This window comes from Vidua chalybeata, chromosome 1 (genome assembly GCF_026979565.1).
Source record: "Vidua chalybeata isolate OUT-0048 chromosome 1, bVidCha1 merged haplotype, whole genome shotgun sequence".
NCBI classification, from domain to species: domain Eukaryota; kingdom Metazoa; phylum Chordata; class Aves; order Passeriformes; family Viduidae; genus Vidua; species Vidua chalybeata.
In genome coordinates, this window is record NC_071530.1 from 18,453,820 (window position 1) to 18,472,754 (window position 18,935).

The 18,935-nt window shown below is 35.7% G+C and overlaps 1 protein-coding gene across 1 annotated transcript in view; it reads left to right on the forward strand.

Moving 5' to 3' along the window:
- DNAJC1 (DnaJ heat shock protein family (Hsp40) member C1) overlaps positions 1–18,935 on the forward strand; it is a 108,526-nt gene that overhangs the window by 22,110 nt on the left and 67,481 nt on the right. The window contains exons 2-3 of the mRNA XM_053961522.1: positions 15,652–15,753; positions 16,507–16,553. Of these exons, the coding sequence (XP_053817497.1) occupies positions 15,652–15,753; positions 16,507–16,553 (149 nt within the window). The remainder of the gene's footprint in view (positions 1–15,651; positions 15,754–16,506; positions 16,554–18,935) is intronic.

Below are 18,935 nucleotides of genomic sequence, written 5' to 3' on the forward strand. Positions count from 1 at the left end.
TTTATTCAGCTTAATGGAATTTGTCTTCCAGGGTATATAAAGCTTTTCAGCTCTTAGTCAAATGTCTTATATTTAATGTGATAGAGATAGAAGCGATATAAAGTATTGCATGTATGTTTTGTATTGATAAATGCTAACAATGCCATTCACATAAGAAAAATGGTTCTGGATTATTTATTCCTTCTGAAAATGTGCCTCACAAATTATATTTCAGTCAGATGCCAAATAATTTGGTTAAAAATTGTTGCAGTTATTTGTGATCTAAAAGTAGACATCTCCTTCTTTTTTTTGAGCAACCTCTCGCATAGGGAACTTCTGTTGAATTATTAAGGAAGAACTTTGTTGTACCATAAGAGAATTAGTAATTAAAACACTTTACCACTTTCTCATGTGGCTGCCATTATTTTTAGAATCTCATTACTTTCATTATACTTGAGAGATTTTGCAAGGTGCTGGGACTTGCGCTGCTTTGTCATAGGTGATAAAAATACATAAGCCTTGCAGAAAGTGCATGATAAATACTTCTGGATCTTTTGAGATAAAAAGTACGTTTTCCTGTAAGAGAATCATCAGTTGCACGGACATTGTGTTTCAGACCTGTCTGTCTACACCCAGGCTCATCTGCTTTAAATACATGCAGTCTCCTTTCCTTTCCTAATTGATGCACTTGCTTTACTAATTTCTCCAAACCCTTTTACAATGATATTCTGTGTCTGTGAAGGCACCAGTGCTACTGCACATCTCACAGAAATGTTACACTTTTAAGGAAAAATCCATTTTATGTTCTATTTGTGTTAAGATCTGTAATTTGAAATACGCAAGTTGTTAACTAGCCAGATTGTTCCGCAGTTTAGTGGATCCTGTTAGAATCAAACAGGGGTTTATTTAAAGGGAGGGGGGAAACACTGCTTGTGAGTTAGTATTATAGAGCAGGTCTGCATTGGATATGCAAATTTTTATTCCTTTCCGAATCTGCTTGTTTCTCTGTCTTTTTGTACAGCAGCCATGTACCTTAATATCACTTTTAAAAGACTAGGAACAAATTTCTGGGGCTGCATACTCTAAAATTAGGGAATGTCAGTTTTCAGAATGTTTCAAATCTTAATTTGGTTTCTTTGTGCTTGTTCATTGTGATGATTTTTAATTCACTACATTATATTCTACAGGGTCTTTACTTATTCAGGCTCAGGGAGAGATCTGGCCCCAGTGCAGCTTCAGGCTTATGTATTGAAAGAGACTGTTGTCTGTAAAAACTGTTTAACCTGTAGATGTTGAGGGTATGTAGAGAGTGGGGGAGAAGATTGCGGGGGGGAAATGGTTTCATGGGTAAGCTAGTCAGACGAAAAGTGCCCTTGAGGATTGAATTCTGTTCCTCTCTGTGCCACAGAATTCCTGTGTGATGCTCGGCAAGTCGTTTAAAGGAAACTTTTCCCAAGTGGTGACTAATTGATTTGAGTGCTCTGCAATTCTGGTTGCATAATTTGAGGTACTAGGGCCTTATATGCAGAAATGCTGAGGGTTTGCAGCTGCAGCCGAAGTCGATTAAAGTCTGTGCCCTGAATGTATGAAATGCTGTTTGATACCGAGCACTTGGAAAAATCATATCTGAGATAAAATTAGCACCTGAGATACTGATGATTTTACCTTAATCTGTGCCTCATTTTATGATATATTAAAAAAGGTAACTAATGTCCGCTTGTCTCTTAAGAGACTACAATGGTGAATAATACTGATGAGCTCTGATGCCATCAAGATGGGCTTCAAAACAAATAGCCACAGCTTCCAAACATGTTTGAACAGCATGCAGCTACGAGCTGAGGCCACACATGAATAAATGCGTGGAGAAAAATCCTGAATAGCTGCTCGCTGGGTAAGCAGTCATCTTCTGCGTGTGGCATAAAGACAGAGTGGCAGGAGTAACGACAGATTGTAGTTCCTTTTCAGGGAATCACTGAGTTCTTCCCAAATCCCCTTTACTTGTTCGGAATAATCATTATTGTTTGTAGCATGTATTACTTTTATCATATTTCTGTTATCTACTAATTCTTAAATGGTAAGTTTACACTTTAGATGGAATGAAATTCAAATTAACCTCTTATCTTTTGGCAGTCTCATAATTTTTTTAACCATACCTTCTCTTGCTACTTATAAAGTTTCACCCTTACTCTTGATTCAAAGAACAAAACCAGAATTTGACCAAATATTGTTATCCTTTAGGTCTGTTTGCTCTTTGTTGACATTGCCACAGGGTATTCAGCTTCCACTGCTGGCATCTGCTTAAAGTTGGCTCAGGGTTTGTGTGGTACTGATTGAAAGAGGGGAGCTAGATGAGGAAACAGATTAATTTTAATCCTTTCTTCCTGCTTCCTGGTTTCTTCACTTTGAAGTAAATATTTCTGTTATGTAATCCAGTGGTACTTAGTGGGACAGATTTTTTCAGAATTAGTTTTGCAGTATTTCTGCCACTACTGTATTGTGTTTGGGTTTTCTTCCTTCCAAAAAAGACAAGTTATGAGAAGAAGAAATTGCATCTGATGGGAAAAAACTCTCCATGGATTAGATTCCATGGCTGGGATTATGACACAGAGGGAAATGCAGTTTTGGTGTATTATTGTTACTTGCAGGATTGTCAGTAACAGAATGCTTATTTCCATGTAATAGCTGTGTACTTGCAGTCCTTTCCTCTCCCCCTGTGTGAAAAGTTACCTACTAATTTTATTTTTGCTTGTACAATGATTTTTCTTTTAGTCTTGACTTCCTAACTTGAAAACTTGGATGAGAGCCCATGTTAGGATTTATCCTTACTTCATTTGAATCTTATACATTTGAAATATTCTACATTTCCCAGTGTTTCTACTTGAGGCAGCAGAACCACAGTTTTATCTCCCAAGTTTTGCTGTTATCTTTGATGCTGATAATCCTGTAATCCCACGTTGAGAGGCAAGTAATGAATTGGTAGTAGCCACTATCTTCTGCAGTCAGTTGGCTGAAACAGATTCTGGTAGTTAATGGGATGTAACCTGTGCCAAGTTTTTACTGCTGCTCACTCAACTGCTGATTCTTCTTTTCCACAGGCATAGAAAAAGGCATACTTTCCCTCTTTTTTTTTTTTTTTTTTTCCTTTTGCAGTGTTTGTCTTGCTACCAGCTCTGCTCACCCAACTTTGTAGGTCCTGCAGTTGGCTATTGCTCCCTTTTCTGCTCTGAAATTCTTCCAGTCTTAGGAGGTATCTTTGAAATACAGGTATCAGTAGAAAATTCCTCTTATCTGTTACTTCTGCATATGATGGTAGGGAAATAAAAATGGAAATGGAGGAACCAAGAGATTTCTTTAGTAGTTCAGTTTCAACTCTGCTTTTGTAAACTGAGGGCAGGTCTCTGAGTGGACGACACGTGATGGAGGGCAAATACAATCCATACAGCTGCTACCTGTGAATATTAGTGGCTGAAAAACTGACCTTACATTAGCTCCTTTACTTGCTTTTCTCTCACGAGCAGGAAACATTTCTCAATCTGTTTCAGTCATGACTTCAGGGCGAGTATTTAGTAAGGGCTGTTACTGTGCCTTTCTCAGTGCTCTGAGGGTGGTGATGAACTATCTAGCTAACTGGCACAAAAGGCTTGTTTTTTGCTAATTATTTCTGTGCATAAGGAGAGAAACAGGGATGTACATGTGATTGATACCCATTGCCTTTTGTAGTGGTGAGGCTGTTGGGTATTGCACTCAGCTGACTGAAGAACGCTTGGAGTAGGTCAGAAGTGTTTCCTTCGCTCATCTTCTCTGCTTCTCTTCCTTGTGTAGACCTGTGCTCTGTCTCTTGTCTTGTCTGTGTTTCAGTGTCTGGTTCAGCTCTTGCAGGCCAAAAGAGGAGGCAGTTTATGGATCATCATGAATTACCCCCCTCCTTCCCTGATGCAAAAGATGCCTCCAAAGTACTGGAAGAGAAGAGCAATAACTGCTTGTAGGGAGTGGTTTTATGAAAAGCAGGGAAGGGATCTTTCTGCCCCTTGCTTAGACCTGTGTGGTTCAGTTAAAACATTTTGATTTGAAAAACACAGAGGGCAATTCAGGGAACAGCATGCCACTGTGTGTAACAGTATCTGCCCACAGCTGCCATAAATCTTGAGAGGTAATTATCTTCCTTAAGGATTATTTGGCTCATTCTCACTAGAAATAATGTCAGATAAGCATTTTTAGAGACCATAATACCAGTTTTTTTTTTTTTTTTACAAAATTGCTACTGAATGGGAAAGGCTGTCTTCAAGCCAGTCCCATTGTAAGTCGTTGCATTTATGTGGCTTTTCACATATGTCCACAAATTTTAAATTTTAATATTATTTAGGCTTCAGTTGCTTATAAATTAATTTTCTTTGTGAGATTTAATTGACGGTTTCTAATGCTAAACTTGATTTCTTTATCTGTGTACCTTTGGACATCAGCTGCCTAATTTATGACTCATACAGATTCTGGCAGATTTTGCCAATAGCCTTGTGTCCCCTTCCTCCAACCCTGGCCCTTGATCAGATTTGCAATATTTTATGCCATCAAACTGCGAGCTGAAGTGGTCAGACAATGCTCATGATTTCAGCTCATTTTGCTAGGAGTGTGCAAACATTTAGCAACGTGGTGGGCTATACTTACAGTATAGCCTGTTATAGTATCTGTTATGCTTATTGGACTTTAACTGAGATGCTTTTTGAGTTTTAGGATGGGATGTGTCTTACATGCAAAAATTTTGCTGATGCTGGCATCTGAACTAAAGACAGTGATGGAGGGCATTCCTACATTCTTTCAAGGAGGTTATGTACTAACTCAGCAGTGAATTACTATATAGGTAGTGGCATGTTACAACCTCCCTGAGGTCTTCTGAGTCCCGAGGTAGTAATAGCTCATTAAAATGGTAGTTAATGAGTATAAAGGGATCATTATACGACTCTCCTACATGATGGGTAGGGCTAAATCCTAACTAGCTCAGTAGAAAGTATTCTGAATAAAGAAGAAAAGAATTTGACAAATGCTGCTGGTAGTTCTTTATAAACCTAGCTATTTAAAGCAACATTTTTGAGAAAAATACTCATAGAAATAAATATTGAATAAATTAATACCTTTTAAAAATGTATTTTAGGGCTTTCAGAAGTATTAGTATCCTGTATAATCTCAAAGTTACCTTAACATAGTGTAGTGAAACATCTTTGATTAAAAATATGTAATGTTTGCCACTTCTGGTCAGTTGGGTTTGAAGTTAAAAAATTATTTTACCTTGTAACTGCTTACATTTGATGGTTTTTTAAGATCACAGAATATTCTGAGTTGGAAGGGACCCTCAAGAATCAAGTCCAACTCTTAAATGAATGGACCGTAGCTCAGGATTTGTAGACATTTTCTGTTTTATATGCCAAAAATAAATAGTGAAACAATTTTGCCTTGTGGTAGGAGAGTGGCATTCCCTTAATATGGTTTTATTCATGATAAATATAGCCACCTCACACATGAGGTGGTACTTTCTACTTTTCTCATTTAACATTGGTTATTTTCTGGAAAAAGGTGCTAAGAATTTATTCAAACTGAACAATGTGGATTTTGCAGCAGTGAGATGAAAAAACTGCTTGATCTCAGTAAATGCTTCATGTCTTCTTTCAGGCTCTAGGAGGATAAAAAAAAACGATGAAAGATTGTGGACTCAGGTACACCAGGATCTCACAGCTCAAGTTCAGTGGACAGAGCTATTTCTAAGTGTCCTTAACCTAAGAAAAATAACATTGCTTCTACAAAACGAGCCCTTCAGTAATATTATAGGAAAAGTAGAGTGGAAGCAAATATGAATTGTATTAAGTGAAAAATATATAAATATGTTGTAAACATACATAATATATATAAGATTTGGAGTGAGGTTCTCCTGCTTTCTGTCTTAAATGAAGAAATTATGCCTACTCTGCATGGATGTGGTTTACTACAGCAGCTCTACCCTATCCTAATTTATGTGGCTTTGTTGCAGCATTTAAGGATGTATTTATAATAAACCAGATACAGAACATTTTAAAAGAAACAATTAAATTTTTTAAAAAAGTTTTACTTGTAGAAATTTCTGCTTGTTTTCTTGTTCAGCTTAGTCCTTATTTTCATCTGACATTGTCAAAGAACTTTGCTTATCATATCTGTTCTCTATTACCATCTTTCAAGGTTAAAGCTGGTAATGGATGGGAAAGTATTCTAAACTCAAATTATATGGATGCCTTACTTGTGATCATCTGCTATGGGATGACTTTCTTAGTTTGGAGCAGCTGCTGTGTAACAGGACAAATAAGCCTAATGCCTAGTGGTGCAAGTCATGGAGTGGGGTCCCATGGGCTTTCATAGCAAAAAAGGTTTCCTGCCACCCCTTTTTATTTGCCACTCCTTTCGAAGCCCTTTTAGGTTCTGTGAAAATTTCATGGACTGTTCCGGCATGAACATCTGTCATCTTCAGTCTGACAAGAATATTGTCTTTCAGCTAGGACCTTTTAAACTGCATAAACAGATGCAGTAAATCCAGTTGGAATATTTTCAGAGTAATTATTAAATTGATCATCAAAAGGGTATTTAAATTCTAAAATATAAGACTGTTAGTGACCTACTGTATCCTGCTGTGACAGAGCTGGTTAAATTGAAGTCCCGCCTGATAAATGTATGCAAGACTTGCTTGTAAAGGAGATTTCAGCAGTCTGTTCCAGTGATATGCTAGTGTTGCTTTTGGGATGTTTTCCTGGTACCTGACTTGAATCTTCCTGTGCTGCCAGCTGACTGATAGTGCTTAGCCCCGGGTAGATCAGACAAAGCAATAATGAAAGTTTTCCTTTAGAGCTACCTTTTGCATATTTAAATATGTTATTTCCTTGTGTCAGCTGCCTTTTCTGTAAGCTTAAGTCACTCTTGTCTTTTTGGTTTCTCTGAACAAGTCACTGTTCTATTCTTTTAGACCACTTATTAGTAAGATTTCTTTGTTTATCATCTGAACATGTTCCTGGCTGTCTTTAATTGTATTGTTTGAACTGGATGCAGCAATCTGCTGAGGTCTTACAATTGCTGCGTGGCATTGTTGCCATACTGCTGCTGTCATAGTGCTGTGCGGCACAGAAAGGCAGCATCATGCCTCTGACTCGCACTCAGCTTGTGATTTACTGATCATTTCTGCATAGCTGCTTTTTTCTATCCTATGTTTTTGTAGTTGATGAATTCTTTCCTGATGTAGACCATTAGTCTTTCATTTAGGAAATAATGTCATTTTTTTTTTACAGCAATTCTCCTTTTTGTCCAGATCTTTTAAAACTCTAGTTCTCTTTGACTGCATTGTGTAGGTTTTTCAGGTTGGAGTTAACTTCCCGATTAATCATGATTCTGTAATTCACCTGCCAGTTAAAATACTGAGTGTGGGCTTGGGACACAGGCTTCATAAAATCCTGTTTGATGCACCTTTTAATTTTTGACTGTTAGAGCCTTTAAATATTTAAGGTAGGATTTATTTTTATTTTCTTTCCATTTGGTTTTGTGCTTGCAAGAGAAGCTTTATGATACCCATGTTTTTGTCATTTGTTTAAAATAAGGTTGTACATTAAAAGCATTACTAAAGTCAGCATACAAAAATGGTTGCACTATTCTTTCCAAACTTGTTTAACTGTGTTCTTAAAATGTTTCATGAAGTTGAGCAACAATTACAAGTATAAATTAGAGCATTGTATAAACATTAAGGACTGCTGGGGCCGTAAGGTTGTTTACACCTGTTTTTAAACTATTATGTGTATATATGTGAAAATATATATGATGGATGTGTCTGGGTGTATGGCCATATAAATTGGTGTCCTTCACTGCTGATATGCTGAAGAAGTTGATAATAAATAGTTAATGTTTATTCTAGAAATGAATGCCTGTGGGGATTATTCACCTTGTAAATGTTGTTGATGCATAAGATAATGGGTAGATTTTTGAAAACTTCTGTGTTGAAGGTAATTGTGCTCTATTCGCTTCTTGTATGGCTTTATGTTATCAGTCATACCTCCTATATCCTGTCCCTCAAATGCTCTTTCTTCATTTTTGGCCATCAGAAGGAGGGTAATAAACACCTTACAAAAATATGAAAAGTTTTAGGAATTGAAGTTGTAGCCATAGAAGTGACAGTAACTGTTTAGGTGACACAGGAAGGAATTCAGTAATTAGAAGCTCAAACAATTTCAGGGGGTTTTTTTGTTTGTTTGTTTGGGTTTTTTTTGGTTTTTTTTTTTTTTTTTTTTTTTTTTTTTTTGTTGGTTGGTTGGGTTTTTTTTAGGTATTTAGTTTTCATTAAGATTAGTCTGTAGTTGTTAGACACCTCCCTCCAAAAAATTACCCTTGAACTGAAATCAGGGAAGCTTTTTGAAGTTTTTTGAAAAGATGTCTAGGTGTGTCAGAGTGTATGGGTGTATGGGTCAGTTCTGGTGGAAGGGTGTAATGAGAACAGGAATAGCTAAAGGAGGAAGAGGTAAAGGTGTGGTATGGATGTAGCCTTGCTGATTTTCTAATTTTCTTTAATTCCTTACCCTAAGAAAAGAAGCTGGCAACATTCTGAAGCAGAAATGTAGCAAGAAGACTATATAAACAAATAGCAAATAGTCAAATAGCAGCATATTTTTGGCATTACATCATGGGAAGGGTTGGAACTTGTCAGATTCAACACCCTAAAATCTTTGCTCATGCTCCACAGTGGTGAATGTGGACTGCATGCAGCTGTCCTTGGGTATAGTGTCACCTCTTGTCAATCAAGGGGCTGTGCTATCTGAGAGCAAAAGCATTGAGCATGAAATGCACTGCAGGAGACACCACATTTTGCTTTCCTTGCCAACCTGGGCTGCAAAAGCAGTAGTCTTTCTTTGTAGCAACTTAGTTCCTCTGAAAATGGAACATTTTGCAGGATCAGCAATTTTGTAGGTAATGTTTTTATGTGAGAGCTGTAGGCTGGAAATATCAGATGTAAAAGGCAGATTTTTAAGAGAAGAAACTAGAAACAACTTTCTTTAGCTTATAAGGTATATGCACACACATATATAAAAATATATACAACTATCTATAACAACTATATGCATAAATATATATAATTTATAATATATTTTGTATTATAAATTATATTTTAATATTTATAATTTATACATATTTTATATGTAAATAGAAGTATGTACAACTATCTATCTATATTATAAAAATATGTAACACATGTAACTATGTATATAAACAATAAATAAAATATATCATATAGAGTAAAAATAAATATGTAATAGTGTTCCTGGAAAAGCATATGAAATAAGTAAAGAATATCTACTAATTCCTTCCTTTTGAACTATCAGAATAGAAAACTAAATGCAAATAAAATATAGCGGTAAGAGGAATTTTTAATTAGTCAATATTGGCTTGCGTTGTCCTCAGTTGTTGTTTGGTAGCCTCTATTCAGTGTGAATTTGAAGAGTAATTCTAAAGCTGTTGAGAGTTGATGAGTGTTCTCTGCATCTCAGAGACAAAGTCTGTCTTAAAATATACACTTACAGTTGTACATGACACTGTTCTCCTGGACTATCTATTTTTTCCTAAGTAATCAGTTTCTGAAGAAATGCAGAAGGTAAAGTAGTGGAAAGGAAGAAAAAAATTATGTATAAATACTGCTGTTCATTAGAAAACCTAAGCCCATATAATTGTGCACGTATGCTGAGGAGAACACTTTTTTTGGTTTCTCAAGCATGAGGCAGCAGAATTTTCATTCATTTGGCATGCTAGGCTGAAAACAGAGTCTTCTTTCATTTGACACACTCCCCTGGAAACAAACATGTCAGTGAAGGGATTGTGCCAGTTATCAGAAGCTTACAGGAATACATTGTGCTGGTTTGTATTCATTTTCATTTCATGAATTGCTTTAAAATGTAGCAGCATAAAAAAGCATTAAAACACCTTTTTAGCATTATTTTTAGTTCCTATGTATTTTCCTGCTGTGCTGTCATTCAGTTTAAATCAATGGAATGTTGTGAGACACAGGGCTGCATTTGCAGCAGAGCAGATCTCTCCTCCTGCTTGTGTATGCTCCGAGTAGTCATCTGTAGACAAGCAGCAAATTTGAGTTTAACTCATTTTACGTCCTTGGAAAAGATGAGTGTCTTAGAAAGAAGTTCAGTAAAAATAAAAGGTAATTGAACAAAGGTTATGCAGCGAGAAATTTAAGCCAAAACTCAGCTGGTATCTATTAACTATGAAAGTTCACAGATAATGCTTGGTCTTCTGGGAGACACTTGTTTTCCTTTCTTAGAGTGATATTCTTCAGGATTGCTAGCAGGTCCTTCCCACCTCTGGAATTTTCTACAAGATTCTATTTCCCTCATAAATGTTTTTCCACATGCAGACTTGGCAAATTCAGGTGTACTTCTTGGAACTAATCTGGTCACGGGAGCTTAAATTAGGACCAGGTTGCTGTGAGTATGTGTGAAGGAAATCTGGGAGTGGTATTGAGGGTCTATGTCAGCCTGTGCTAAGCCAAAGGCGGGGTAAAGAATAACGAAAAAGGGTCTTAGCTATATGGTTTCCATCCTAAGAGTTACCTAGAGAGGGGTTGTGGAGTCACAGCTGTCACTCTTCTGTCTCCATATGATAATGAGACACTAAGGAGGCAATCACCCTGAGTTCCTTGATGCTGCTTAAGGAATGAGGACAGTGGATATTTAATCGTTGACCTACAGTCACATTTGTTTGTGCTCTGACACTTAGGGATATTAGTTTTCTGTGGACTTCACTGGAGACAAACAAATAGATAGTATCAGTGTTGACACAACGTTTAATAGACGCTGGTAGCTTCTGTCCAATTATCTGTGCCTGCTTGTTTGTGAGTTTTGTGGGACAGGCTGTAGATCCTGCAGTTTGAAATCATAGTAGAAAAACAGGTGATTGTAAATTTACAAAGCTTACTTTGTTTCCTACCATTCTGCTTCAGTTTTTATGGCTGATGCTCACTAAAAGGAAAGTAGTGACTTTTACCCTCTCTTCTGCACAGAAGTACTGAATAAAATATTTTTATCAAAGAAACCCAATACATTTGAATTGTTCTAGAATAAAAGATAGAAAATTAGAAAATCCAAGCACATAAGTTTCATAGGTTTGGTTTATAGTTTGGGAAGGCTAACAAAAGGCCTCATGAAAGCTTGCCTGCACTGATGTTACTAAACAAGTTCAGACTTGAAACACAGTCAGCTGGTGCTCTATACAGTTGTCACTTTTTGCCATATAGCTTCAGTAACATGGGTGTGGAAAATTCTACACAGTCATTCAGCAGCACTGCAGTGAAGTAGATACACTGATGTCATTTTCCTTTCACCCATTAACTTGTGATTGGACAAACTGCAAGTGAATAGAAACGTGATTCCTATCTGCATAGTTGGTTCCGGGACCATGTGCCTCCCCATTGCTAATAAAGATACTGCCACCTATTTGAAGACATTGGCAGACATATTTAAAACCCAAGATGAATTGAGCACATTTACTGCCTTAGAAGCTGTTGCTAAATTGTGAGTAACTAAGTCTTGTTTTATAACTGCATTGCACTCAAGGGAACAATTTAGGTTTTGAATTGTGTATGTTGGTAAGTGAAAACTATGTAGACATTGATTATTTTTTCCCCTTGACCTAATCATTGTTTGCCTATGGCAATATCTGATATGTTATGTGTTCACCAAGAATTGTCTTGGGAACACAATGAGGCTTTTTTTTAGCTTCATTAGTAATCATAGTTACATTAGGAATGGAAGGCAATGGAGTAATATGCTTGTACTGTGTAATACACCAGTTGTTTGATTTATTGTAGAGGTGGACATGAACTCTCTGGGACTCTGAATTTGTATAGGCAGAGGAGGAGACCAGACTTAAAACTTTGTGCATTTTGAGCAGGAGTTTAATTTTAAAAGAATGAAATGCAAATGTGCATTTGTATATTTTATTTATTTTTTGTTGTGAAAAATTCCTTTCTGCGTTCCTACTTATATGTTTGTAGTATGAGAAAACTTTCCTTGGTAATACTAGAGAATATAGAAATGATGCTGAGCAAAATGAAATTTAGTAATGTGTTTTTCATTGTCAGAATTCAACCAGCTGCCAAAAGTATATCATAAATAGAGAGAAGAATGTTTCTTCTTCTATCCCAATCTTTGAATCTGACATGTATTGCCCTTTAGACAAAAATCTGAAAGTCCAGCAGAGAACCTTAAGAAATGTGTTTAACTTCTGACATTCTATTGATTCCTGCAAATGTTAATTTTGTTTCTATGCTAAAATACTTGCTTGAAATATAAAGGATTATAAAAAAAAAAATGTACAAGATTTAAGTTCTGCCTAGAGGTTATGTAACTAGGCACATGGACACTGTGTTTGATGAAGTGTTGGGCATTAGAAAAGGAATACTTGCATGTTTCCATGCATGAGAAGCCAGACTATGGCCTACCTAAGTGTAGACTTGCAGTTTTGTGTTTCTGAGAACCAATTCTAGCACAAAACAAAGAGATATTCAACCTTGGAAGTATGATGGGACAGTATTGCTTTTGAAGGATATTTATCAGGAAATAAGGTGATACTCTTGATGTTTGTATCCACCCGAGAGTGACGGTGTGACAGGTTATTTGCAACAATTGATGGCAAAACTTGCAAACCTGAAGCATTGTTGGAGAAATCATGAATCAGCAGCACTTGCTGTCTGTAACATTACCAGCTCCTTTTGCTACTGAGATGCCTATACAGGTTTTACTTTCCCCTCCTTAGATGTAATTGAGATTGAGATTTCTCTAGTAAACAAAGCAATCTAACATGTTGTTCCTTTAAAACAAGCAAAACCTTAGTGTTGTCATGGCTTTCTCTAGTCTATAGACTTACGCTGTAATATGTAAAATAATGTCTTAGTCTACAGAAAACACCAACTCTTAACTCTGTGTTTAAAAGTCTTGGCTTTTATGGAAGTGTTACTGAAGGTGGCCAGCAGAGTCAGGTCTCTTAGAGCAGCTGACATCAATGTGGGAGGTGTTTCTTTATTGGTTGGAAAGAATCATTCTTTATAGCTTATATAGAATCATACACTGGTAGGAAGTTCTGTAGAGATGAGAGTCTTCTCAAAAACCAACGACTTGTTCAGTGGAGGTCCTAGAGGATATGGAACACTGCCTGAAGATGCCTAACAGTGCCTATAGGTAGCATTAATTGGCAAAATGTTTGGAATGTACAACAGTCCTCTGTGTTGTGTTTGAGGGTGTTGTGGAGAATGGGTTAGCAGGCAGACTTACTGCTTTAGAAATTAACTTGTGCCAATTGTAATTAAATAATTGACAATAATATCCCATTATTTAGTTATTTGTTGATATTATAATACACTCTTCAACCTTTTAAATACTTAATTACAATAAGCTGATATGTTGATAAAGATCACATCCATTGTTTAGATAAAACCATGGCCAGTAAACTATTTCCCATTTTTTATTTGCTATAGTAGTGTTTAAATAATTGTATTTTGTTTGAAGACAAGCAAACCATGTTGTTTATGAAGTAGCTGGGTTGGTAGATGAGGGGAAACAAAACAATCTCTACATTATTTCTGGTAACTAAGATGAGCAATCTGGTTTTGTAATAACATTTTTATTTCAACTTCTCAAGGTGAAACAACATAAATGTTTAAGCAACTTTATCATTTCAGAGTTGTCTTGGGATCTTTTCCTTTGCTTAAGCATGGAACAGATAAACTACCTTTTTGTCTTGATCTATTACACAAATAATCCTGCTGCTCCCAAATAAAACTAAAGTTTCAATTCTTCAGATACAACTGGAAACACTGTAACTTCTCTTTTGCTTGTTTTTTGTTTGAAGTAATTGGAAGAATATTGCCTAACAGCTTTTACTATGTTTTATTAGGTTTTTAACTGATAAAACACAATCATGACTTGTTAATCATGAGTGTTCCAAAAATAATACCCAGCACATGTGTGGTAGAGAAGGAATAAGTTCTAGTTTATCCAAAATACAAATCTAGAGGTACTCATTTGTCAAGGTTATCATAGTCTCAGTCCCTAATTTTTAAAAGATATTTTTACATCTCATTTTCATGTGTATTTTATATAATTCTATTAAGTCCATGTCTCAAGGATTTAATGTTTCTTTGAGCTTAGAATAGATATTTAGTCACTGTCTCTTCCTTCCCCTTAGCTGAGAGTTAAAAATAAACCTATGAAACAATGGCAATATGAACCAACTCATTGGCAGTAATCAAGCTGGAAGCAAGCTGCTGTTTGAGCAGAGGAATTCTGCTTCGGTGTGCACATGCCTTAGAAGTAGCTGTTGAAAATGGAAAAATTTAAAAATGGATGTGTGGTATTTTCAGGAGAAATCTTCTTTCAGTAGTAGAAACATTTTCTTTGACAGAGAAGAGACCACGGAAACTTCCGTCGTTTATTATGGGAAAATACGAACTTCCTTAAAAGATAGTTTCCATGCTGTATTTTCACAAATTCTGCACTTTCCCCTGCTTTTCTCCTTCCCCTAGTTCAGTCTTTTTCTATTATTCACTCTGGGCTCAAACTTGTACACAGCATTTTAATAGCTTTATGTTATAAAACTAAAAATTTTAAAATTAAAGTAATGATATATAATAAAAAGCCTAGCAGACTAATTACAGTATTGCATTAATTGTTATCTTACTTCACTCTGTTCTATAGGTAATTCAGTTCTGGGTTTTTAATTTCTGTTTACACTGTAATTTCGAGAGAGAAAATATACTTAGGAATAGTATATATAAAATCAAGAAATAAAAATTGTTGGATAAGTAGTTGATTTCTAAAGTGTTGCCTTGGGCATGTTAGCAGTAAAATGCAAGTATTTTTGTTTAAATGTTGTGCTTTGTGTGTCTTCTGGTGAGGATAACACCTATATGACATAGAATGCAACTCTTGATATCTTCATTTCTGGATATCTTTACAGTATGTACTAAATAGCAGGCGTTATTCAGAAATTTGCATTTGTGCAGCTTAGTTGGTACATAATTTTGTGTTTAGTTTCATTTTTTCTCCCAAAATGTGTCTCTTAACTTATAATGGTTAAGGTATAGATTGATGTCAGTGCTACAGTAGTGCTCCAAGGCTGCAATTTGAAGCTACTTTAGAAAAATACAATTCTTTAGACATGGTGAAGCTGAAGTTGAATGGAAGTCCTATTAGGAGTGAATTGCATGTAAATATTAATAAGGGAAGAGTTCCTAGCAAGTCCTGAGTTTGGGAAATTGAGCATGATAATTTGCTGAAATTATGTCTGTCTTGAAGATATGCAGATGCAATAATTTTCAGTTTTCAGTTGAACTTTTAAATGGTGCAGAAGGTGCCTGGGCTAGGTTTTAAGCAAGAAAGTGTTTGCAAGTATTGGCAAATGTCGTCGTAATAGATGTTATGGTAATGAAAGGAGTTAAGATGAAGGATGAATTGGGCTGAATGGCTGTTAAGTCATTTAGGCTGGGCTGGTTGCAGGTTTGGTTGTTAGATGTCTCCAATTACATTGCCTTAGTTCCTACACTTGGTTGGCTGTCCACAGATCTTCAGAAAGTTCAGGGAATTGGTTTCTCACAATTTGCTTTGTTTTCCTCTTTTTCAGGATGCTTCATCTGCAGACATTCGGAAAGCATATCGAAAGCTTTCTCTAATTTTACACCCAGACAAGAATAAAGATGAAAATGCAGAAATGCAGTTTAGGCAAGTAAGTACAATGTGTGGCAATAAAACTTTTAGGGGAAAACAGAATCTTTATCTCGATGTTGTTTTAGTAAGAATAGTGGTACACCTTTGAAATTAGTAAGTTAAACATTGAATTACATTTTTGTATCTACATTGATGTAGCTAGACTAAAACCAAGTACACGTTTTTGGAATTAACTTGTTTGATAACTTGTATTTTTTATTTACCTCTATATTAAAAATAATTTGAACATAATAATTACACTCTTAGGAGGTAAATATGTTTTGCACTTCCAAAAGCAGTGGGGAAAATTTCTGATCAGTTCTCAACACAAGTTCTAGACAGGTCTGATTTAATGAAAATAATTCATTTTAGTTATTGAATATTTATAGAGTGAAATAACATGACTTTGTAATTAGCTCTACCTTTAAAAATGTACCTCAGCCTGAATTCAGCTTATTTAATTTTGGTAAGATCTTCAGGGTGAAATAAGGGATACCTACCTGAGACAAGACTCAGTTTGGCAGATGTGAGGATGGGAAGAAAGTCTTGTATAAGAGTTGCTTGTTTGTGTCTGATTACATTTGTATATGAATATATTACTGTTTCTTTTACATGTTGAGTTTGCTACTTAGTAGTGTGGGGAAAAATGAAAACTAGCTAAGTTCATATGTTGGCAAATGTAAATATCATACTACTGTTCAAAATTTATAAATTCAGTCATGAAGTAAAATCTTTGTGTTTTCTTTTTTGGTGTTTTGTTTGTTTGTTTTAGTTGGTGGCCATCTATGAGGTTTTAAAGGATGAAGAAAGGAGGCAGAGGTGAGTAAAATTGCACAGGTTTTTAAATAAAGCATTCATACTAGTGCTATATTCAAGCCCTATTTGACTTAGTTGTAACACTTCAGATTATTTTTTTTGCATAATTTCAGTTAGTAAAATCTATGTAATTGTTTAATTAAAGATTATATATGGCTTAAAGGGCAAATTGGTATTTTTGCATGACATATTGTTTTTTCTCCTTTAAAATTAGTACTTGAAAGAACTTTGAAAGCTAGCTGTTATTTCAAGCAATTTTTAAAAATACTTAACCACTATATCAGCTTTTTTGCTGAGTTGTCAATTTTCAAAAACTGTGTTTAAAAAATATTGGCCACTTTTTCAAATGCCAGTAATACCTCCCTGTATCAGTAAAAGGCTTGTTGTATGATGCTTAGGGATTATTTCCATTGTATGTTGTCTTCAGCATTGTTTTCTGTTGCTTAGTTCATAGGGGTTTTCTTCTTTCAGATGTGTTATCTCTAATCGTGGAATCTTTAAAATATTTTTTTTAATAAATGCTAGTTGTCTTTGCTACTTTAGGAGCAGTTCCAGCAGTACCTGAAGGGTAGCATACAGAACTGGAAACCTGGGGCTAATTTGCTTTCTGGAGGATTATTTTGAACTTTTTTTTCTGTTTTTAAACAAATAGGAATTTCAACCAATGATTATCAGAAAAACTAAGACACTGAAAGACTTTTGCTTTTGGGTTGGTGTTTTAGTAGATCATCTTTCAGCTTACAAGTCTTTAAATGGGGTTTTATGAGACATTTCTTGAAAGGATTTTGGCTTTGTAGATGTCTTGGCAGGAGTCCAGGGTTTATAGTACAGATTATCTACTTTATTGATAATCCCTTTTTCAAGTGTCATGAAAATGTACTTCATAGAAGCACTTTTGGAAATTTGTGAGGTTTTTTATTTCATCCTTCTAAAGAGAATTTAATTGTGAAGTTACACTTAACAAAAGTTAAAAAAAAGTTAGCTAAATTATTTCAGGCCACTTAAAGTGAGTTATCTCCCAGATGTTCCCAACTTTTTGTTAATAGCATTGTTCGAATACACTTCAGATTGTTGCTTCTCTGGAACTTAGTTCCATCATGGAACTTGTAGGAATTTCCTTGCACCTGTAATAGAAGCTTTTTGCATGAAACTGTGATGCAGTAGCTTACAAAAACTGTGGTTTAAGCCTTGCATACGTTTCAAATGTGACTAACTTACTCAAATACTGTTGATTAGTGCATCAGTGATTAAATGAGAAGTTAAAGCAGCAGTAGATTGTTCTTAGATTGATTTAATTGCCACTAACTTATTTTGTACATAGATAATGTCATCTTTTTCTTGCACAATGTGGACGTATCGTTGATACTGATTTTATAGTTGAATTAATAGAAATGTAGTGGATTAAACAGTCTTTACTTTCAGAGAATTTTCTGGAAATAATATGCAGAGTTTAGAAATAACCTGTAGAGCAGAACTATATGGTCTCATTGCTTTGAAAATCCCTGTATTGATCAGGTTTATTGCACAGTGTAATGATAATCTCTCAGCTGAGCTCGTAAATGGAGGGTGGCCTGTAAGGTGTTGTTGCAGCACGTTTCTAATACAAGTCTTCAGTAAGTGTGATAGGAGATGCTCTCCCTGTTATATTGGTTCTGTTGTAAGGTAACTCGAGCCTTGCAACTGTACAGCAAAGGAAAGGGTGGGAGTTGTTACTTTTTGGAATCTTTCTACTTTAAATGTTGATATTTGGCTTTGAATTGTATGATGAGATGGACATAGGAATAGGCTCAAAGCTGACTCCATGCCCTGCACTGGGGAGAAACCACTGCAGCCTTACGCTGGCAGTGGAGTGGGAATCCCTTCACAACACCTGAATGGTTTGGGGCAGGGGTTTATACCACTGAGAGAAGAGCAAGCTGCAGCCTTCTACTTCTGTGCAGTGAAGTCAGCTGTAGCTGGCTCTTACTGTTCCTCTCAAAAGTGGTGTGATCATTCTTGGTGTGTGTACAGAGAGTGGAGCCAGCAAAAGCAGGAATAAGGTCCTGCACTATACGAGAGAGTGATGAACTCATTTTGAAACAATAAAACCCCTTCTCCGTGAATGTCATTCTTGGTGAATGTCAGAGGTGTTGTTCATTTGTGTGAGTATAGAAACAGCATTTTAAAAAGGCAGATCTGTTGGCCAGCTACACGTAACTATTTTTCTGAATCCTTTGCATTTTCTTATTTATCAGTGAATTTTTACTTTATCTGATGGCAGAAGCCTTTTTTAAAATATTACAGTTACTCTACTGACAGTGATACAACTGAGCTTTAAAACATGGTTTTCTTTTTTGAAAAAGTTATATAGTTACTCATGAAGTATACCAGTATCATTAGTAGTAC